Source organism: Prionailurus viverrinus, chromosome B2 (assembly GCF_022837055.1).
Source record: "Prionailurus viverrinus isolate Anna chromosome B2, UM_Priviv_1.0, whole genome shotgun sequence".
Classification (NCBI taxonomy): Eukaryota; Metazoa; Chordata; class Mammalia; order Carnivora; family Felidae; genus Prionailurus; species Prionailurus viverrinus.
Window position 1 is genome coordinate 24,199,313 of NC_062565.1, and position 23,038 is coordinate 24,222,350.

At 40.9% G+C, this 23,038-nt stretch overlaps 2 protein-coding genes across 7 annotated transcripts in view; one reads left to right on the forward strand and one right to left on the reverse strand.

Moving 5' to 3' along the window:
- The window catches only part of LOC125165985 (uncharacterized protein C6orf201 homolog), a 25,604-nt gene extending 15,114 nt beyond the window's left edge, over nt 1-10,490 (reverse strand). For all 4 annotated transcript variants that reach the window (XR_007152293.1, XR_007152294.1, XM_047859568.1 and 1 more), the window contains exons 1-2: nt 10,198-10,490; nt 5,929-6,127 (exon numbers count right to left, since the gene is read on the reverse strand). Coding sequence is in view for 2 of the 4 variants with exons in the window: in XM_047859568.1 (XP_047715524.1) it covers nt 5,929-6,127; nt 10,198-10,390 (392 nt within the window). In the remaining 2 variants the exon portion in view is untranslated. The remainder of the gene's footprint in view (nt 1-5,928; nt 6,128-10,197) is intronic.
- Nucleotides 10,491-10,578: 88 nt separating this feature from the next.
- FAM217A (family with sequence similarity 217 member A) overlaps nt 10,579-23,038 on the forward strand; it is a 30,070-nt gene continuing 17,610 nt past the window's right edge. For 2 of the 3 annotated variants that reach the window (XM_047859560.1, XM_047859561.1), the window contains exons 1-7: nt 10,580-10,908; nt 12,477-12,709; nt 17,038-17,163; nt 18,661-18,748; nt 20,883-20,967; nt 21,128-21,141; nt 21,856-21,923. In XM_047859560.1, coding sequence (XP_047715516.1) covers nt 10,891-10,908; nt 12,477-12,709; nt 17,038-17,163; nt 18,661-18,748; nt 20,883-20,967; nt 21,128-21,141; nt 21,856-21,923 — 632 coding nt within the window. In that variant the 5' untranslated portion in view covers nt 10,580-10,890. Of the gene's footprint in view, nt 10,909-12,476; nt 12,710-17,037; nt 17,164-18,660; nt 18,749-20,882; nt 20,968-21,127; nt 21,142-21,855; nt 21,924-23,038 lie in introns of all 3 variants that reach the window. The other variant, XM_047859562.1, reaches the window with a different exon arrangement.

The window sequence follows — 23,038 nt, forward strand, 5'->3', positions numbered from 1 at the left end:
GCATGAGGACAATCCCCGAGCAGAGAGAGAGACATGTTCCCCTAACTGTATGAACACACACAAGTCTCAGGTTCGTGAGTGGACAAAACACACAGAAGGCTTTGAAGACTGCACTGGGATTTTTGATCATTACCCACACAAGATCAAGATAGAGTGTATAGTCTCTAAGCAGGTTGATTACTTGCTAAAACAAAAACAGCAACATTCTCCAAACGATTGTAGCAGGACCCACAAAAACAACATTCTCCAGACAATGTCAACAGGACCCAGGATCCATGCAATGTGTAATATTTAGTGTCCACGGTACAACGCAAAATGATTTGACATGCAGAAGACCATGAAAATGCAAACAGGTGAAGAAAAAGCACACGTCAATCCTGAGATGACCTAGATGCCATTGTCCTACAAAGTTTTTAAATTAGTTTTTGTGACTGTTCTACAAGGTAAAGCACACTTGAAATGATGAAAACAATGTGGCTTCTCAGCGCAGGAACAAACTACCAAAGGAGATGCAAATACAAACTTTAGAACTGAAAATCTGAAATTTAAGAAAGATGATCTGAAGGGCTTCGCTAGCAGACTCGGTGACGAAGGAGTCAATAAACTTGGAAGGTGGATCTACAGAAATTAAGCAGTGCAAAACACAGAAGAAAATACTGGGAAAAGATGAATAAACAGTGACATCAGCAAGATGGCAAGCTAGGAAGATTTAGGCCTCATTTTTCCTAGGCCTCATATTTTCCTCAAATAACTACAGAAACTGAACACCTAAACAAGTGAATGTCCAACACAAAATCACTTTGAATTTTGTAAGAAATTGTGTGGCATTTTTACTTGCCCTTGCCCCACCACTTCCCTGCATGGTGCGGTTGGAAGGAATTCACCTGATTCTTGGCTCCCTCCCTTAGGATGAAAGGAGCAGAGTGGAACTTGTTTGCAACATTCTGATCTATCTGTGGACTGAGGAACTGTTTGCTGTCTTGCTGGAGTCAAAGTTCAGAAGGGAAACACTGCCATAATTTGGATGTGAGACAAGAAACCACAAGAGGCAGTGGCAGTCAATGGAACACATGATAAGTACAAGCTGACTGTAGATGAGAAAGATTACAAAATAGTGGAATACAATAGAATACTTAAGGCCCCAAGAAGAAGGTGGAGATTCTTCAGGATATTAAGACATGTAAAAGCTGAGGGAAATTTTTAAAACATACAGACCTGGACAGGAAGCATGCCCAGAAAAGACCTGAGAAGGCCCAGGCTGCTCTGAAGACTCATGGTCCCACTAATGAGAGAAGGTCTTACCCATCAGTGTACGAGGGGCCTGTTTTTGCAAATGCCCACTTTTCAACAAAAGGTCATAGGCATGCAAAGAAATAGAAAAACATGGAAGCAAAAATTTCAGAAACAAGCAAAAAGGCACCTAGTTATTAGACAAGGATTTTAAAACAAATGTCAGATACCTCAAAAGAGCTAAAGGCTAATATGGACAAAGAACAAAAGGACATCAGGAAAACAGCATGTGAAGATAAAAGTGTATTGACAAAGAGGTGCACTTTTTTTTAAAACTGAACAAATTCTGGGACTGAAAATTACAATAATTGGAAACATTCACTAGGGCAGTTCAGCAGCAGACTTGAACAAATAGAAGAAAAATCAGCAAACTTAAAAAGAGGTCATTTGAAGTGATCAAGCTTGAGGAGCAAAAACAAGAATGTTAAGTGAATAGAGCCTAAAAGACTTAGGGGACAGACTCCATCAGGCTGACTGCTATACACACAATGGGATCCCCAGGTGGAAGAGGAGGAGAGAGGGCAGCGTGATCATTTGAAAACAAGAATGACTAAATTTGAGGAAAGATGTGGATATACAATCCAAGAAGCTCAGTGAACTAGAAGTAGGATAAACATAAAGAGACCTACACTGAGCCACACTATAGTGACACTGGTCAAAGACAAGGAGTGAATCTTAAAAGCAGCAAGAGAAAAGCAACTCATTATAAATTTATTTTTAATGTTTTTATTTATTTTTGAGACAGAGACAGAGCATGAGCAGGGGAGGGACAGAGAGAACGGGAGACACAGAATCCGAAGCAGGCTCCAGGCTCCGAGCTGTCAGCACAGAGCACAACACGGGGCTCGAACTCACAAACCGTGAGATCATGACCTGAGCTGAAGTCAGATGCTCAACCTACTGAGCCACCCAGGCACTCTGAAAAGCAAATCATTTTAAAAAGTGATCACCAATAAGATAATGAGCAGATTTCTCAGCAGAAACCTTGCAGTCCAGAAGGCAGTAGGATACATTTAAAGCACTGAAAGGAAAAGAAAAAAAAATGTCAACTAATAACTCTACATTTGGCAAAACTGCCCTTCAAAAATGAGGGAGAAATTTAAGACCTTCCAATGCAAAACCTGGGCATTCATTACTTCTAGATCTGCCCTACAAGAAATACTAAACAGCATCCAAGTTGAAATGAAAGGGAGCTAGATAGTAATTCAAAGTCACGTAAAAATATAAAGTTCTCCAGTAAAGGTAAATATATGCACAAATATAAAAATAGTACTCTGATATTTGGGTTTGCAACTCCACTTTTTATTTTCATAGGATTTATTTGCTTGTTTATTCATTTGTTTGTATCTATTTTAGCATGAGCAGGGGAGAGAGGCAGAGAGAGAGAGAGAGACAGAATCTCAAGCATGCTCCACGCTCAGTGCAGAGCCTGATGTGGGGCTAGATCTCACAACCCTGGAATCATGACCTGAGCCAAAATCAAGAGTCAGATGCTTAACTGACTGAGCCACCCAGGAGCCCATATTTTCTATAGGATTTAAAAGACAAATGCATAAGATGTAATTATAAATCTATGTTCATGGGTATGCAATATGTAAAGATTTAGTTTGTGACATCAGTAACAGGGGCAGAGCTCTAAAGGAGTTTTCTTATGCAATTGAAGTTGAGTTGGTAACAATTTAAGATAGATTGTCACAACTTTAGGATGTTATATATAATCCCCATGGTAACCACAAAGAAAATATCCATAGAAGATACACAAAAAGAAATGAAAAGAGAATCAAAATGTGTTGGTACAAGAAATCAACCAAACACAAAAGAAAGCAGTTATGGAGAAAATGAGGGAAAATATATAAAACATACAGAAAACAACATGGCAAAAGTAAGTGCTTCCCTATTAGTAATTACTTCAAATGCAAATAGGTTAAATGCTCCAAAAAACATGGACTGATAGAATAGTTAATAAAACCAGTCAGGATTCAATTCAATTATATACTGCCTACAAGAGTCTCACTTTAGATCTAGGGACATGCTTGGGTTAGAAATGAAAGGATGAGGGGCGCCTGGGTGGCGCAGTCTGTTAAGCCTCCGACTTCAGCCAGGTCACGATCTCGCGGTCCGTGAGTTCGAGCCCCGTGTCGGGCTCTGGGCTGATGGCTCAGAGCCTGGAGCCTGTTTCCGATTCTGTGTCTCCCTCTCTCTCTCTGCCCCTCCCCCGTTTATGCTCTGTCTCTCTCTGTCCCCAAAAAATAAATAAAAATGTTGAAAAAAAAATTAAAAAAAAAAAAAGAAATGAAAGGATGAAAAAAATACTCCATGCAAATAGTAAGCAAAAGAGAACAGGGATGGCTATATGCATTAAAAAAAAAAAAAAGGAGACTAGAAAACACTTACAATAGATAAAGACATAATGTAATGGTAAAAGGGTCAATGAGGCAAGAAGGTATAACAATTATAAACATGTATTAACATTTTATAAATACACCAAATATTAGAGCTCCAATATATAATCTTATGATTCCATTATAAACCAATGGAATAGAATAGAAAACTCAGAATAAACTTTTGCATGACTTTATTTTTAATGATGAAACGATTTTTGACAAAGGTGCCAAGACCATTCAATAGGGAAAAGATGATCTTTTCAATAAATGCTGGGTGTTTTGTTTGGATAAAACAAAATGTAGCATATACATACAATGGAATATTATTCGGCCTTCAGAAGCAAGGAACTTCTGACACACAACATGATGAACTTTGAGGACATCATGCTCAGTGAAATAAGCCAGACACAAAAGGACAAATATTGTATGGTTTTACTGAGTTAAGGTATCTAGATTAGGCAAATCCATAGAGACAAAAGTAAAAATAGTGTTTGTCAGGAATTGGAGAGACGAGGAAATAGGAGTTAGTGTTTAATGGGTGCAGAGTTTCAGTCTAGGAAGATGAAAATGTTCTGGAAATATGGATGGTGTGATGGCTGCACAGCAGTGTAGAGGTGCTTAAAGCCACTGAACTGTACACTTTAAAAATGGGGGAAATAGAACATTTTACGTACATTCTACCATGATAAAAATATTTTTAAAACAATATAATTCACCATATTAATAGAAAAGATAAATATGATCAAGTCGGTGGATATAGTGAAAGCATTTGACAAAATTCAATATCCATTATGACAAAAACTAAGCAAACCAACAACAGTAGTGAACTTCTTCCAACTGATAAAAGTAACCTGCAAAAACCAATAGCCAACAAAATACTGAATTATTTTTTCCTGACATTAAGAACAATGAAAAGATGCCTGCTTTTACCAGTCCTAGTTTTTAAGAAAAGCAAATAAATGTTTGTAGAAGAAAATATGAATAAATATGTCATTTCTTATGTTCTAACAATCTGGCTATATTTTTCAGAAACCAAACAAAGTAGGATGTAAAGTAAAATATATTAGTTCACATAAAGACATTATGGCCTGAAATTGAGGTGTATAAACTGTTGTTTTCTTTCTTTATAGGCCTCCAAAGTATGGTCAAATAATCCTAACTTGAGTAATCAGGAATCATCACTTAAAATAGCTTCTATCCTTAATCTAACACAAGTTTAGTGCCTTGTATTGTTCAAGAAGAAAATACCATCATTCTAATTCTTTTATAACATATCTTTGCCTTCATTGAAAATGGATTTTTAAATCCAATTGTCAAGTTATGCCACTGAGGACATTGGGGGGAAAAATGTAGACAAGGAAATTCTTTCCAAGTGGGAGCTTCCAGTACAGGTAAAATTCATGAGCTGGAAATCTCTCCCTGTCTGTTACCTTCAAAGCAGAGAGAACTCTGTCTTTATAGAAAATCATATATTCTCCTGTCAGCCTGGCAACAACATTTTTTGAATACCTACTAAGTGCTACATGTAGAAATCACTTATTAGGTATTGTATAGCAATACATGCAGCAATACTGAAGAAGCAAATCTGGAAACATCCTCTGTCTGGCATTATCAGGGAAGGAAGTGTACCAACAAAGATAATTTTCCAAGGAAACCAAAGCTTATAACTTTAAGTGCCAAAATCCAACCAATTCTACATCCCCACTGTTACTACCGGTCTGAGACCTACCATCCCTCTCCGCTTCCCCCCTGGTCCCCCTAGGGGCCAGGGAGGTTTCAGATGAGATTGTATTGCCCTTATTTTTAAGACCCTGAAACGGCTCCCATTTCTGTCAGTGTAAAACCTGCACACTATACAGATAACGCTAAGGTTCCACTATTTATACTATTGTATCCTAGGCCACTAGTCATGCTAGGGGTGGGCTGGTGCTTCCTGACTCATGCAGCATAAAAGCCCCATAGCTCTGTAGTCGAGTCCCTCACCCAACAATGCCAGCCCAGCCCGGCTAGATGTCTGCCTACTAACGTGAAATGCAATGGCCCATGGGAGACCCACACACCTCCTATCTCTGTGAGTTCTCTCTCTCTCAGAATTTTGTCTCCATGAGTTTTGTCTCTGAGAAAATGGGGCTTATATGCTTTTATACATAGCAATGCTTGTTTTCATGCTCATCATACATCTCAAAGAGCACATTAAGACATTTTTTGGCTAAGGCATGAAGAGTTTGTGATCACACTAAAAGTAGATGCCTACCTGACAACTATGGTTGACATCGGAGGTTCCTCAAGGCTTTTATTCCACAATTGACATTTCTTCCACCCACGATTTGCATTGTTGATGCATTTTCTTCTCCACAGGGGCATGCTACTTGGATTGGGAGTCAGATTAATCTCTTTTGGAAACTGATGTCTTGCTAAGATCCTTTCTAAGCCAGAGAATTCAGAATTCCGACCTAGTAATAGAATAAACATTCATACGATTCAGTGTTCCTTTCCATCTTTGCATAGCAAGAGTAACATGGCATTAGTTTGAGAAAGAATATTTATACCATTTAATAATTGCTATTGAGCTCTGCCATTCCTTCACTACAAAAGTATTACTTGAGCGACATTCAGACCTTAGTCTGGTCCTAGACATCTAATAGATGCACAACAAATAAATAAATGAATGAACAAACCAATGTGCTGGTACCACCACAAATATTGAAGTTTGTTTAAGTAATTTGTGTGTGATTCTCAAATTAATGGCAGTTTACTGTTCCATTATTTTGATCTTCAGAGAGATTAACCATACCCTGTATTTACCTCACATCCACCACTTCACGTTGCCCTTGTTTGGCCCCTAACCAAATCTCTCGTCTGCGGTGGGACAAAGAGCTTGTGCTAGAATATAATTCAGTATACTGCTTCCGTCATCAAAACAGTCCTGCTACCAAAAGAAAGGAAAAGAGGGAAGGAGGGAGGGAGGAGGCAAGGAGGGAGAGAAGAAGGGAGAGAGGGAGGGAAAGAAAGGAAGTCAGTAGAACTGCATGGTGGATTTGGTGACATACCACCATACATACACTGTAGTGTAAGCTTCTCTCTTTGCCAACTGGTAACAAGTTGAGAACCAAAACCAGTTTGCCAGCTACACTGTGAGTGGCTCTGCAATGCAGCTGGGTGTATTAGAAAATAAGAGTGCCGTGATCAACCTAATGCAAGAAGAGAAACTGAGCCCCAGTGATTCAGGGTGACCCTGCATAGAAATTAGTTCCCAACTCAGCCAGCCTCTGTTGTTTCTCGGACTGAACCACTGATGGTCCGTCCCAGACAGGGTAATTGGCACAGACTCCAAAGAACCAAGAATTGACTCAAGAGGCCATCTCTTGGCAATCTAAATGATGTAATGATTAATAGATCAATCTTTAGAGGCCTGCAAATCATTCCAAGTGAGTAAAAAACAGGAATCTGGGGCTCCTGCCCAGTGGTCTCAGGCCTGGCCCAGATAGCATTCACATACTGCTCCTAGAAGCAGTTTTCGCTCAGGATCCCATGGCGGGCGGGGGCAGGGATGCCGCACTCAGAAGCCCTTACACTCTAATGATAGGAATAGCATGGTTTGCTTTGGTTGTCAGAATTTGGAAGCTAATTTATTTGTTTATATTTTTTTACTGTTTATTTATGTTAAAGAGAGACAGAGAGTGAGCAGGGGAGGGGCAGAGAGAGAAGGAGACACAGAATCCAAAGCAGGCTCTAGACTCTGAGAGCTGTTAGCACAAAGCCTGATACAGGGCTTGAACCCATGAACTGTGAGATCATGACCTGAGCCGAAGTCAGAGGCTCAACCAACTGAGCCACCCAGGCACTCCTGGAAGCAAAATGTAGTATTTGACTGAAATAATAAACCCAATTCAGGTATTTGATGACATCCAGCTAAAAATAATTTTTGCCTTAAATGAATTGTTTTTTATTGTCTTGTGTACACATACTTTGGTATTCTAAACTGCCTCAAAAGTAAGTAATCAAGGATGAATTAGAAAGGATAACATTTAACAAATATAACAAATTCTCATATTCTCCAGCATAAAATTTATATTTAGCACTGCACACCAAAATAAGATAAAAACTCAGAACTCACTTTGAATATTTAAGTCTTACTGCCAGCCTTATCTGAAATTATAAGCAAGTTCCCTGGTTTTGAAAGAAAGTACAGAAAGTATAGTTATGCCTCCAGAAATTATTGGAAATAAAATGATATTGGTTATAAATTTATAGATGAAAATTAGATATATTGGACTGTGAGTTGCTTTGAATGGTTTTTGATTTCTTATTTTTTTTTAGAGAGAGAGAGACAGAGAGGCAGGTGGGGCAGAGGGAGAGGGAGAGAATGTCAAACAGGCTCCATGCCCAACACAGAGCCCAATACAGGGCTCAGTCCCACAGCTGTAAGATCATGACCTGAGCTGAAATCAAGAGTCAGATGCTTAACTGACTGAGCCACCCAGATGCCCCAATTTCTTATTTTAATGTGTGGAATGCAGTACATGTTAGATGGGTGGATGGTTTGAAGAATGGATGGATGAGTTTGTAATCACAATACAAATCAGCATAGATAATGTATATAAACCAGTACACAAGCCAATGTGTGTGTGTACCAGACGCAGTAGAAAATAGGTAACTTAAAACTGGAGGCTTTAAAATGACTTGTTGCTTTTACACCTCAGAATTGTCTTTAAGGCACACACAAAAGTCTCCATCTGGCACATGAACAGGACATACACACACACACACACACACACACACACACACACATGCACGCATGTGCGCCTCTTCTAGAGCTGCCCCGCTCATCTCCTCCTGGAGCCCGCTCCTTCTGTGGAATCCACTCTTCCTGCTTTCCCTGCCCCTCACTGCATCCAACTAAGCAACCTCCCAAAGTATCTGTGGGGAAAAGCTGTGAATTAACCAAGAAAGGTAGCTTCTTAAGCGTTAAAAACAATATACAAAAGCTTCAAACTTCCTCCCATTTCCTACTTTTTGGTTTGGTACCAGTCATTGAGAAAACTGGTCTGGAGAATGTATTAAACAGAATATGACCAGGAAACCTATGAGATCTGCTTGTAATTTTACCCAAACATGATGACTGAAGGGCAACAGAATGGTCACAGGGGAAACCATGACAAAAAAGAAAATTATTTTCTACTTATTCTTTGCCAAGTCAACTCATTTAATAAGGCAGTAACATACATTTTAAATTTCGGCAAAGACTTTCAAATTATCTTCAAAAAAGCATTCTAATAATGATTATGAGGGCATTAATTTCCCCACATGTTCACCAGTATTGATCTTTTAAAACTTGACCAGTCTGATGGCCTAAAAAAATATTGCCTTGATTTATCTTTTACTTCCTTGACTACCAGAGTGTTTGAACAGCGTTCATGCTTATTGGTAATTTGTATTGCATCTTGTGACTTGTCTATCTATATTTATCTACTCTAGGAGGTTGCTTTTACTTTCCTTGATTATTTTTATATAATCTTTAGTGTAATCTGGAAATTGGGATCAATTCACAATACTGTGCATTCAGGGACTTGGGACTAACCAGAATATAAATGGACAAATTTGCCATTAAACCTTCCTCCCCAGGACTGTGTCTTAAGCACTGTGGCAGCTGCTATTTTCCTTTCTAAATCCATGGGCACAAGTGGCTACCAGCTACCTTTGTCTTTCACTGAAGCAGGAACAAACACTTCAGGAGGCAGGCCCCACCCAATTCTGCAAATCAGTCCAGTTATAAACAGCTCTGAGAGAATTCCAGGACTGGGGGCTGCTCCAAACTCCAGAAAGGGAGGGGTATTTATAATCCTTGGTGGCAGGGTGGGGCGGGAGGGAGAGGGAATATCCGGCTTCTCTGTGGGGTGGAACAGTAGGAGGAAGGCACACCAGGAAATAGAGCAAAGGAATAAGCTTCGAAGCCTGACCTTCAACTTGGACATTCCCTTACTCATCTTCAAATCAAATCTGAACCTGTAAATTTAGAGATTATTTCCCACTTAATCCACTTTCCATCATCCCAGAGGTAGACTTTGCCTGAAGAACAGTGACAGACCTCACTTGGTTCATAAAAGACCAGTCCAATAAACGAAAGGGAAGAAGGGAGCTCAGAGAGCATGGACCCCCAGAGCATAATCAGCATGCCAAGGACTGACCACACCTGCCATATAAAGAGTCAGTTCTTAGTCATGGTAAAAGCAGAGGCAGGGGGGGGCTGGGTGGCTCAGTCAGTTATGAGACCAACTCAATTTCGGTTCAGGTCATCATTTCACAGTTTGTGAGTTTGAGCCCCTCATCAGGCTCTGTGCTGATGTGTAGAGCCAATTTGGGATTCCCTCTTTCCCTCTCTCTCTGTGCTCCTCCCCTGCTTGCTCTCTCTCTCAAAATAAATAAAAATATTTAATAAATAAATAAATGTAGAGGCAGTTTTACACCAAGACGAAGTGTATGCTTACTAAACAGAGTTCATGCCCATCCTCTGCCCACATACAATTTTGTTTGTCCTCTTCCCTCTTGTAGAAGTAGAGTGTCTCCATCATATGATTTGGCAGCAGTTTGTGAAGGTTAGACAGGGTCTCAAAGGTGTGACACAGAACCTCAGGTTGGGCATAGTTTTTCTGTGTCTTGGGTTTGTCAAGGAGGGGAAGTTTCAGTACAGTGTGGTTGTTCTTGGCTGTCCCCATGATGACCCACTGAGTTACAGAGAAAAACAAATAAGGAATCAGAAGGGTAGAGTGCCCCACAGTTGTTCTTTCTCCCCGCTTTCCTCCATCTCGGAGAAGGTATCACAGAATCTATTTTCTGGTCTCAGATCACTTAGCATTCTGAGAGTCACAATGGCCCAGATCTTAGCCTGGAACCCTGAATGCTCATCCTATCTTCAAACCAGAGGAAATCAGCCTGTCAAAAAGATCTTGCCAACTCTTATGGGGATTTCAGGCAGAAACTCATTTCCTGTCTGAACATGGACAACAGCTGAGGCAAACAGAGTACTTTCCTAAAGGCAAGAGGGGAAGCCACTGTGCACACATCCAGTGTTGATTTTCCATCTGGCACTTCATGGAGGCCTGTGTGTACATAATTGAGACTCTGCAGACCTACTAGGCCCCGAGGGAAAGTGATTACCTCCATACAGTCCTCAAGCTTAACTGAGCGAAGAGCTTCATTGTCCACAACTGAGGAAATGTCCAGATTAACACAGGTAGGAGGCCAACCTGCTTCTTATTCTCTTATCCGAACAGAGTCAACCAAATGCTCCATTCTAGCTTTACTGGCAGAAGCCAGTCCTCACTGTGGACCCAGAGCAGAAGTACTAAATGATCTTGACCCACCATAGCTGATAGCATAGCCCTGAGCAAGGTAGAAGGTGTCAAGAACTCCTCCCAGATTTGAGGCCAAAATGCAAACAGTTAGGGTTGTTCTAGCTACTCCTTAACCTCAGTATGCTTCGCCACCTGAGCCAGGGTCACCACTTTGCTGTATCCCATGAACTGGCTGGTAACCGCACTGCAAAGTGATCAGAAATGAGGAGATCCATGTGAGCCAAGCACGCTACGAGCCAGCTGGTAGTGCTTGCCAGCTTCTTACCAAACTTCAAAGCCCTTGGTCAGGACCACAGTAGCATCATGGTTATATCATGTCATACATTAGTGCCCAGAGCAGAAGATACAAAATTTTATTTCTGAACTTTCAAATTAATTTTTAATTTGCAAACTTAAAGAGTAAGGCTTTAAAAAAAAAACAAAAGGGTTTACTTTGAATATATTTAAAATATGTTAGAGAATCAGAATCACTTGAATATAATGTGATTCTCATGATTTCATGGGTGTTTTTGGAGACAGAAGGGAGCTTGTGGAAGTGAGGGGGGTAGGATATTTTGATAGGTGGAGACCTCTTTCTTCCAAGCAAACTTGAATATGTTACACTAAATATTATTTATATAAATAGAAAAGAACGAACCATGTTTTAAGCTATTCTACAGGCCAAGGAAGTGATATATTGCATGTAAGTTGATATATATATATATATATATATATATATATATATTAGTGTTACAATACCATTGACTATATTCCCTGTACTATACCTTTCATCCCCACCATATGTTCTTAATCATTGCTCTAAATAGCAACTGATGGAATGTTTCCAGTTATTTGGCTTATTTACCTTGGCTGAAATCAGAAGTAGGCCACGGGATTATATTTTACTTTTAAATAAACTCTCTGATGGATAAATGTCTTCTGCAATGGATAAGACTGCTTCAAGGAATCCATCTCATTCACTCTATGTGTGGTGCAGGGGAAAGAATACCATTCAGGATCAGGGTCAGCAGTCGGAGGCTGGTGCCCCACTGCTGTTGACTAGCTGTGTGATCTTGATCTCAGCCAGCCAGGTCTCACCCTACAGAACTAATGTCCTCTGATGAAACATCCTTCTAGTTTGTATCTTGTTTTGAATTCGGTTTATTTCCAATTCTGTTCTTCCATGGCCAAAAAATCTACATTTCCAAAACCACATTTGTAATATATGATTATTTTCTCAAAAGAAAGATGAGAGAGAATGTTCCTAAGCCAGTGCTCTCTTTCTTTCTTATTGTGACAATGAGTTGCTATGAAGGGCCAGCCGTGCCTCTCAGGTAGTAGCACTGTATTATTAACTAAATTGATCCCACAGCACAGCACCTGCAGGATGCTGCGTTGTTTTTCTAGTTAGGCTGATCTCTTCTTCATGACTTTTAGGTAAACGGCAATTCCTTTTTTTGTTCCAAAGAGGGCTGTTGTGTCTCCCGAACACCTTCCCCTTCCCCTCTGCCATGGTGGATGTGACAAGATCAGCTGGCTTCCAGAAGGCAAAATATTCAGTAATGTTCAAAGGGAAAAGATCATCTCCAAGTTTCTTAAAGAAAGCGTTCTAAAGAGAGTGTTCCGTTCAAAGCAAATGAGGTGGGAGGGCTCCAGCTACCAGAATGAGGACCTAAGCGACAACTTTCCTGGCACCAGAAAGTAAGTCCTGCTCCGGAAACTTAAACATTCAAAGTACATTTGGGATACAAGGCTAAGAGCATAGGCATCTGAAGGACAGGAAGCCATAAAGCTATGCAAACTGCAGAAATCTAGTCTTGCAGGAAAATCTAAATATAGGTAGACATATATGACTGAGAATTTATTCAACAGTATGGGCTGCAACATATACAGGTGTAGAATTTGCCAAGGTATGTGCTTAGCTTTTGGAAATATATCCCTATGGATCACTATCACATTTGTTCTAAGAAGAAATAGGTCCTAAACAAGATTTTTTATGTTTTTGCAACAAAATGGTGGTCTCCCACATAAGGGAGCAAAGGGTTCAAGGTTAATTTTTAAAAGAGAAATGCAACTTCTAACCAAAAATATTTTTATACATTATTTCCTAAAAAGGAATTAGACAAATCCAAGAAAGTTAGGACATTTTGGGTAAATGCTCACAGAAATGGAGTCCTAAGTTGGGGTGAATATAATTGGCTATGGCTGAAACAGAAAGCAGGAGCTGGGAAAGCAGGAGAAAAGGAGAAGCAAAGGACTAGTTATCTAAATCATACACTAAATACAAATTGCCCAGAATTGAATTGAAATGTTTCCCACTGAATAGCCTCTTATGTACTTGGGAACAAAAATGCATATTACTAATTAGAAAATATGGCCTTGACTTTCTGAAAATATTTACATAATTACACTGAACAAGATTCCACTGCAGTAAATAACCAGCTGTGACATTGACCATACAGCAGGGAAGAATAAAGGGAAGTGGAGGCAAATACATGAGTAATGTAAAAATATGAAAGGTCTTGAAAGAGGTGAATGGAAATAGAAGGGTTTCCCTGAAGAATCATTAGAAGCTAAGCAGTGTTGTCACTGACATCTCTTTACATAACTCTGGACGACAAAAAGGAATGTATGTTAAAGGGCTTTCCAAAATAGTTTTCTGTTGGTCAAAATTGTCACTTTTGTCATAGTAGGAGAAACTGACTTGACCAGCAAGCCATGCTTACCTGCCAAGTGATTGGCCCAAGGCGTTCCTTCTTTCCACCAATTCAGACCACCTCCATTGCAATGAATGTAGGAGCTTGTTAAATGCCATGAGACATAGAACATCTCCCTTACCTTCCTTCACTGGATTAGCTAAAGAAGTGTTAAAGTAAGGCAAGTCTGATGCTGCCACTAAAATCTGAATTCCCGGAGTGGCCTTGGGATGGCCTATAAGGAAAATGCACTCTGTTGGGCTAAGGAGTGATGTTAGAGCTGCGTCAGAGCTACTATGGAAAACAATCCCCTGTCCAACAAATCCCCTTGCTCTCAAGGCAGGACTAGAGCCAAACCAGACTGAAGGGTTTGGAGAGGGTGTGATTCTCTTAGCTGTTTCCCTTAGATTTCACACTGGCACATCATTTCACACTTTTTCTCTTGTCTCCTCGCCACCTAGACTGGGGCTCCCACATAGTGTCCAGGGACTTTGCTGTCACTATAGTTATAAACCTGTAGTACTAAAAACTATCAATTCAACAAGTGATTGGGGAGGCATGATTTTTATGCTAATGTCAAAGCATTAAAAAAATCTCCAGAGAAAGGGGGAGGAATCAAATTGATAAGAAGGTTTTTAGGAATATGTCCTGTCAAGAAAAAAAAAAAAGAATCTTAGAGGATGTATTTAAGGATGACAAATCTGAGGGAGCTTAAGGGATCGGGAAGCAATTCATGTTCTGAAACAAAAGGAAAACACAGAAACAAACATAAACCAAGGAAGACAGGAGATGTGTGAGCTAGAAAAGTGACGTGCATGCCCACGTGCACATATACACACATCATTTTTGTCTTCTATCCCGACAGCAGAAAAAAAAATTTCCCAGCTAAATATATTTGTAGAAAGTATCATCTGGGAGTATCTGGACTTAAATATTTACCCAATTCACTATTTTTAAAATAATTGTAAGTTGGGAAAACAATATATTTAAGGCTCAGGTTACCAATTTATAAAATAGGAATAACTATTCCCATCGTGTTATTAAAAGTATTAAATTGGTTAATCTATATAATCTATATAAAATGTTCAGCCTTATGCCTGCCACATGGGAACCCTATCCTAGCAAGTGTTATTTCTAGCAAATGTTATTTGTGGAGTAATTAAATTGATTCAAATATTTATTGCATGCCTACTATATGCCAGGGACCAGGCCAGATAGAATAAGTCCAGGCCTTGTCTTTAAGGCATTGAAAAGATAGTGACTGAGATATGAATGAAATAAAGAATTAGAATGTAACAGTGAGTAGGGAATTGTAAGCAAATCAGAATAACCCAAATGAAGAATCTTGGAAGAGGTAGAAATTTATTCTTCCTGAGGGGCTAAGGAAGATAATTTGTGAACTAGATTTATATGGGTAGGACTTAACTAGGCAGGTAAAAGGGGGAGGAGAAAAAAAAGGAGGAACTATTAAAGAAAAAGAAAAATGATGTATGTCCTGGCAGAAAGAGAGTGTTTAAGAAAACTGCAAAATGTCTGAGGTGTTGGACATGCAGGCACCAGGAGTGATAAGCAGATACTTAAAGCCTGGGTACAGAATTTGGACCTCATTCTTTGGGATTAGGAAGGCATTAGAGCAGGTCTATGTTTTATATCAGCAGTATGGAAAACAGTCTGGAGGACATAGCCTAAGAGGGAGACTTCCAAGGAGGCCAATGTGAAATTCATTCTCTTATATTTATTGTCCTTCTACTATGTGCTAGGCACAGTTTTAAAGTGATAGGGTAGATCAGTGAACTAGACAGTCTAGGTCTCCACCCTCACAGAGCTTTATACTCCAATGGGAAGAGACAGGCAATAGAAAAGCACACAAGATTAACAAGACTGTGAGGCATACAGTGAAAGAATAAAAATAGGGTCTTATGAAAGAGTAAAGTGGGTGGGAAGGCTTCTTGAAAGCCAAGCCAGGAAAGGCCTTTCTGAGAGGAAAATGGACATGCAGAAGAAGGAGACAGACACCTCTGGGCAGGGGGTGGAGGTGGGAGTTCCAAGAGCTGACAAACCCTTGAAATTCTGTTGGACATCTGGTTTATATGTGCATTTTCTGGGAAGACTCTCAAAGGAGCATGACATCTCTTCCCCCCAAATGTTAAGAACCAGTGCATTTAGATGCTTAATGAAACATTTTGGGGTTCGAATCTATAGTTGGATGTTCAACCCAACAGAATGCAATAGTATCATCAGCAAATGATTGCAAAAATGTCTTTCTCAAATGTCAATGCTTTCTTATAAAGAATATTGCTGATTTCTTTAAACATTCTTTACTTATACACATATATCTTTATATATTATTATATGTTACTTATACATATATATCTTTAAATATTCATTTACTCATACACATATATCAGCCATAAATATGTAAATATTCACTTACATATTTGTTATACATGTATATACACAATACTGCACATATAATAATATATCCATATCATATATATGCATACACGCTCCTTCCTCTCCCACCCCACACATTGATTTCATGGAACTGAAGTAAGAGATACACATTTGGAGGGCCAAACTGGTCTCCTATCATCTACATTTATCCTAGATAGAAAAAAAAAATCAGCTTCTGTTCTTCTGTTGTAAGACCAGTGACTGATCTGGAACCACCAGAGGTGGGCTTGCTCTCAGCGGGGATACCTTCCTTCTTCCATTTTAATTAAATTTACATATTATAAGCATGGATAGAACTGTACATATATCCGTGCACATACGTACATTTAGCCAGCCCGACCCCCTGGCTTCATTCAAACAGGTGCCAGGGACCTGCGGAGATCTCTTAGCTCGCGGTCAGGGCCAGGGCCAGGGCCCAGGAAGGCCCGAGAAGTCCCTGCGGCCGTGACCTCCGCCCTTGCGGAGCCTCGGGGCGGCCCCTCCACCTGCGATGGCTGAGTGCGCCTGTCCGCCCGCGAGGAGGAGCGGAGGGGCGCAGGGGCCCGGACTCAAGGCACTGCCCTGGTGGCGCGGCTCGCCCCGAGGGGCTGGAGGCCTGGCGACCCCCAGAAGGCTCCAGGTCCAGGCGGCCCCCGACCGGCCCGCGGCCCCGGAATACCGGTGGCCCCGGTGGAACGCGGGGCCGTCGCGAGCGCCCCCGCTCCATGGTAGTTGCCGAGCGACCGGGCCGCTGGGGAGGCCCGCGGAGCCGCAGCCCCAGCCCAGGCTGGCCTCGCTGGGCCCGGCCTGGGCCCCTGCGCCCCGCAGGCCGTCCAGCGCCGAGGGGGTCGCGCTCGCGGCCAGCCGCCGTCCGCTGCCCCCCCTGTCCTCCCGCTGCAGGAAGGCCGAGTCCGAGGGGGCGCCCGTCAAGCTGTTCGCCCCGCACGCGGAGGGACCCGGGCCTCGGGGCAGCAGCGCCTTCGGGGACGACGCCGACGACGACACGTGGGCATGCGGCGCCATGGGGTAAGAGGCCGCGGCCCGGGGCGCCCCCGCGAGCCCCACCTGCTGTCACCTGCTCCGTGCCCCGGACGGAGCCACCCCCGGCCCCGGAAGGAAGGGTCAGGTGGGGTAGCTCACTAGCGGGCTTTGTGCCTCCCACCTGAACCTCTCTCCCTGCTTTCCTGTCCTGAGGCTCCTTTCGCCGACGCTTTGTCACAAAGGCCTCCTTGTCTCTTGGCCCCTCCTCCAGGTGCCGTAGCCTTTTCCAGGCACCCCAGGCCCTACTCCGTGGCACACACTTGGGGGGTCCTCAGGCTGTGCCACCTATTCAGCAAACTCCTTCCTCCTCCTTCATTGTTCCATCCCAGGGCCTGGCATAGAGCGGGTGGATCGATACCTGAATTGTACTCTTCTATTTCTTCAGGATCTGCCTCTCCTTCTAGGAGACAATAAATTGTAAATGATTAAGAAATATACTGATTACTGCGGTGGCTTTAATTTGTGATTCCACATAGTCATACATTAACCCAGTGATTGTCTTGTCTATTATCTTCTCAGATACTTCTACCTTATACAGTAGTGGGCTTAGAAACCATGATAGTTGGGCATGGAAAATAGTGTTTGGTCCTTTGGGCCTTCTAGTGTCCCCAAACCATGCATGGGGGGGGCTATAAGGTTCATCCGGCTTTCAAATGGAGCACCTGTTTTGCCTAATGAAAAGCCAAAGAGTTCCTGGCCCTGTTTTATGAGTTTCAGATAATTGATGTATTTTTTCTAATTTTTTTTTTAATTTTAATTTATTTTTGAAAGAGAGTGACAGAGCAGGAGTGGGGGAGGGGCAGAGAGAGGGAGACCCAGAATCTGAAACAGGCTCTAGGTTCTGAGCTGTCAGCACAGAGCCCAACAGGGCTCGCAAACTCACGAACTGTGAGATCATGACCTGAGTCAAAATTGGACACTCAACGGACTGAGCCACCAAAGTGCCCCTCTAATTTGTATTTTTTAAGTGTATTTATTTATTTTGAGAGAGAGTGAGAGAGAGAGTGCAAGTGAGAGAGGGGCAGAGAGGAGGCAAGAGAGAATCTCAAGCCGACTCTGAGCTGTCAGCACTGAGCCTGACACTGGGCTCAATCCCACTAACTGTGGGATCACGACCTGAGCTGAAATCAAGAGTCAGATGCTTAACCAACTGAGCCACGCAATTGCGCCTCTAATTTGTATTTTATCTTTCTATCTGATATGCTTCCTTTCTCACTTAAGACCTTAATTTCCTAATCTTCTGTCAGTTAGATTTTAGAATTTGCTTTGTCTGTGCTTTTTTTTTTTTTGGTCTGGCTTGCACCTTATTTCTGGTTGATTTCCTATTGTTACCTCTTCCCTGTCCTCATAGTTCCTTTGTCCTCCATTCTAAACATTTTTGTAACCTCCTTTAGATGAGGAGCCAAAGCACAAGCTTTGAACAAAAAAAAAATCACTGTTATACCTTACCCATCTATTGTGCCTGTCCCACAACCTGTGTAGGATTTTAAGGAAACAGAGATGCAAAATGGGAAGAAGAAATGGAGAGAACAATGGCACCACCCTGCGTGCATCCAGCATCTCGAAGGAGGTATGGCCTGTGGCAGTGACCTGAGCGTTAGGCAGCTGCTTTGCTAAGACAGAGCTCCTGCTGAGTCTTCCTGCTGAGACCCCTGCTGCTTTGTCATTGTGAGCGGTTTGTGTGGGATGTTCCTCTTGGGAATTTGCACTAATAGCAAAGGGAAAATTGTTATTTCTCTTAATGAAGGAGAAATTCACCAGCTTCCCTCCAAACCTCAAAACGCTTCCTGTTGCAATTGGACTTCGTGAAAGATGCCACCTTGATCCATCAGGCCGTGCTCACCTTGTAAAATCTTCTCACACATAACTTTGTGAAAAGTGTTGGTAAGGCAGGTGGGATATCAAAGAGCCTAATTGTTCCCAACCTGTAAGGAGTTTGCAATCCCGCTGATGTCGTGCGGAGTTAATAGCTTTCCTTACCAGTTGACAAATTGGGTTATATTAATCTCTTATTTAATAAATTTATTTATTTTTGAGAGAGAGAGTGCAGCGTGAGCATGGGAGGGACAGAGAAAGAGGGAGACAGAGGATCCAAAGCAAGGCTCCACATTGTCAGCACAGAGCACATCACAGGACTCTAACTCACCAGCCCTGAGATCATGACCTGAGCCAAAATCAAGAGTCCCATGCTTAAGCCACTGAGCCACGCAGGTGCTCCTATAGTAATAGTATTGGATGACCTCAGCCACAGTTAACAGCTTCCCTTTAAGGTGTCACTGTAAGGATGTTTCTCTCACATGTTCTCTTGTGCATTAGTGGACCAGGATCACAGAGCTGAAAGAAGCCTGATAATCTGTCAGGGAGGTTTTAAAAATACAAATAACTGAGCCTTACCTTCATCCTACTGAGTCAGAACTTGTGGTAATTTTTTTTTCAAGTATTAGTTTTAAAAAGGTCCCCAGGTGATTCTCAGGAGACTAGACCTAATTACATGTTATCTCAGGGAGCAGGGAATTAACCTCCAGAGAAAGATAATCTGCAGGCTACCTTCCCAATGTTCAACTACCTTTCCTGTCAGGAGATAATTTTCTTGTGGGCCAGTTAAATCCTCAGACTGTATTTAAGCTTATTCTCCCTGTTCCTCTTTTAGTTTTGTGATGACACCTAATGTTTTATTTGTGTATTGCTTAGAGTTCAATTTACAAAGGGTTTTCTTATTTTGAGATAGGAAATAACTGAGTTTGCTCCTAAAAAATTACTAAAAAAAAAAAAATAATAAATTCCACCTCCTCATTTTGCCTATTCCAAGATAAATTGTTACAATCCTCTCCTACACACACCCCACATTCCCCCCCCCCGCCCCTGGCATAGCACAATGTCTGGAACATAAAATATTCAGTACATATTAATATCTTCCCCTATTCATTTCTTGACTTGCTTTTGAATACTTCCTGAGTGTTTTTTCAATATCTGGAGTCTAGAATGATTGGTGGGTTGGTCAGTGTTGAGTACGATGTGAGGATTAGAGAATTTTTTTTGGTCGATGGAAAGATTTTATAGGATATCAGATCCCATGTTCGGATACAGAAAATTTGGCCAATGTGCCATGGTGTACCAGGGACACACAGAACTGGATATTTTATTGTATTTTTAAAATCAGTTTTGAAAACCTGTGTCTCATTATTTTTAACAAAATAGAGGGGCGCCTGGGTGGCTCACTCGGTTGAGCGTCCGACTTCAGCTCAGGTCACAATCTCGCGGTCAGTGAGTTTGAGCCCCACATCGGGCTCTGGGCTGATGGCTCGGAGCCTGGAGCCTGCTTCCGATTCTGTGTCTCCCTCTCTCTCTGCCCCTCCCCTGTTCATGCTCTGTCTCTCTCTGTCTCAACAATAAATAAACGTAAAAAAATTAAAAAAAAAACAAAAAAAAACAAAAAAAACAAAAAAAAAACAAAATAGGAATGAAGCCATAAATCATTATAAAAGCCTATTTCCTAATGGGTGTCATCAAGTTGTTAACAGTTTGATAAGAGAACACTACCTGCTTCTCAAAAATGCTGGTAGTGCCCTTATAGGAGGGACAACGGGTCAAGAAACTTTGTGCTTTTTGTCAGACTTTATCTACAGACATGAAAAATTATGTACTTGAGCTTTTATTAAAGTGTTCTTAACATTGTTTTTATCCTAAAACAAATATTGTTTTAGAACTTGTGTCACTGGAATTTGGATTCAGAAATACCTGCTCCTGAAAATAAAAATCTCCCACCTGGAAAGGATAGTGCAACAGGTGGTAAGAAATCCTAGATGTGTGTATTTATAGTTATAAACATTAAAAATTTATATTCATACTTGTAATACAAATAGCCACTTATATTAAAGGGGGTTTGTTTTTAATGCAACCAGTTTTATGTAACTATTAATTGTCATTTTTTCCATACACATTCTTTCAGGTTCAATTAACAAGGTAAGGATAAATGTTTGGTTTTAAATAATTCACAAAACATTATTTTAAAATTACATGTATGCTCATCAAAAAATTTCTTTCTTTAAAAATATCAATTTCATTTCCGTAGAGTTCTTCAAACAAGTCAAAGCCTTTTCTGTTCTATAGGGCTGCAAACTGGTCATTAAATTAATATTTTATTATGTATTTTTCAATATAATAATACCATAAATGGAAATTAACATTGCCAAAAGAGAAGTAGTTTCAGCCCTTGAGATTTATTGAAGCAATTGAAATGGTTCATTTCAACTAAGTAGTTGAAGTAGTGAAGAAATTAATCTTTCATTTACTTTTTTTGATCAGGATATAAAACACTTAACTATCAGTAAATCTTAATGATATTCAAGGCTTATTAGTTAACACTGTTTAGCTGGTACTTGCAGCAGATTATACCAGTTCCTGCTGAAGTCAGTAAAAACAAATGATTCTTGGTTAGAACAAGAATTATACAGTCTTAGAACAAGAGCAGGGAACAGAGATGTCTTGCGTTTAAAAGTCTTCTGCTGCTGTATAGAACCATTTGGAAATTTCAATAGAGCAACTGATGCTAGAACTTAATTTGTCAGAGCATGCTCACAAAAGAACACAGATGGGATTTTATTCATCATACTCCTCAAGTATTTTTTTTAATGCATTCAGTTACTAAAATGTTGTCCATGGTTTTTCTGTTATCAGAATAGTAAGCAAGGGATGTTTCAGTTATGGAGTTATCCTCTTAACGAAGGAAGTAACATGGAGAACAGGTGAGAGAATATTTATTTTTATAAACCCATAAATTAGTGAAATATATTTATTTATTTTTAATTTTTTTTTTCAACGTTTATTTATTTTTGGGACAGAGAAAGACAGAGCATGAACGGGGGAGGGGCAGAGAGAGAGGGAGACACAGAATCGGAAACAGGCTCCAGGCTCTGAGCCATCAGCCCAGAGCCTGACGCGGGGCTCGAACTCCCGGACCGCGAGATCGTGACCTGGCTGAAGTCGGACGCTTAACCGACTGCGCCACCCAGGCGCCCCAAGTGAAATATATTTAAATACAATGAGTTAACTATTCATCTTAGATACTAGGAAGAAAAACAACCTGAAGAAAAAGTATTGCATATAAATACGGGGGAATTATAGAAACCCTAAACTAGGAAGTGGCTGGCTTACACTACAGAGATCATCAGTGTATGGGCAATTAAGAATTTCTGTGCCCTTAAATGAGAGTTTATATGGATAGAGTTCGGGCTTCTCATCGAAGGGAAAATAAACTGTAATAGGAAAATAATAGTCCATGGGGCAAGAATGATTTCCATCCCTTATGTATAAGGTACTGGTGTCAGCATTCCTACTTTACAGATGAGAACACTGAGTCAGGGCGACAAGATATGTAACTTGCCCAAAGTCATACAATGAATGGAATGGTAGAAACAGGATGTAAGAAGAGCTTGGTTCATGCTCATTAGCACTACAGTGTATCACTTCTCAGACTTTACTTATTTTTTGGTTCTTAAACTTAAGCATGCATCAGAACCAGCTAGAATGCTTCTTACAAACACAGGGTACTACTATGTGGAGATTACATTTATTGAACCCTGGGTCACTTTTACACACAGTGTGCTGTTTCATGGAGATCCTGAGTTCTGTTCCTCAGTTTTGTGCCCAGTTTTGACAGTGGGTATGGCTCACTTGTTAGCAGTCTCCCAGAGGACTTTACCTCTGTGAGACTCAGGATGAAACTCCCCTAAGCTGAAATTCAAGGTGTGAATCCAAGAAATGCTAAAGGGACCCTAGTGACTAATGCCCTAAGGGAATGTCGGTGCTGAGGGGGGATAGAAAGGCTACTTTTACTAGAAGGAACTCAGCTGGGAACAAG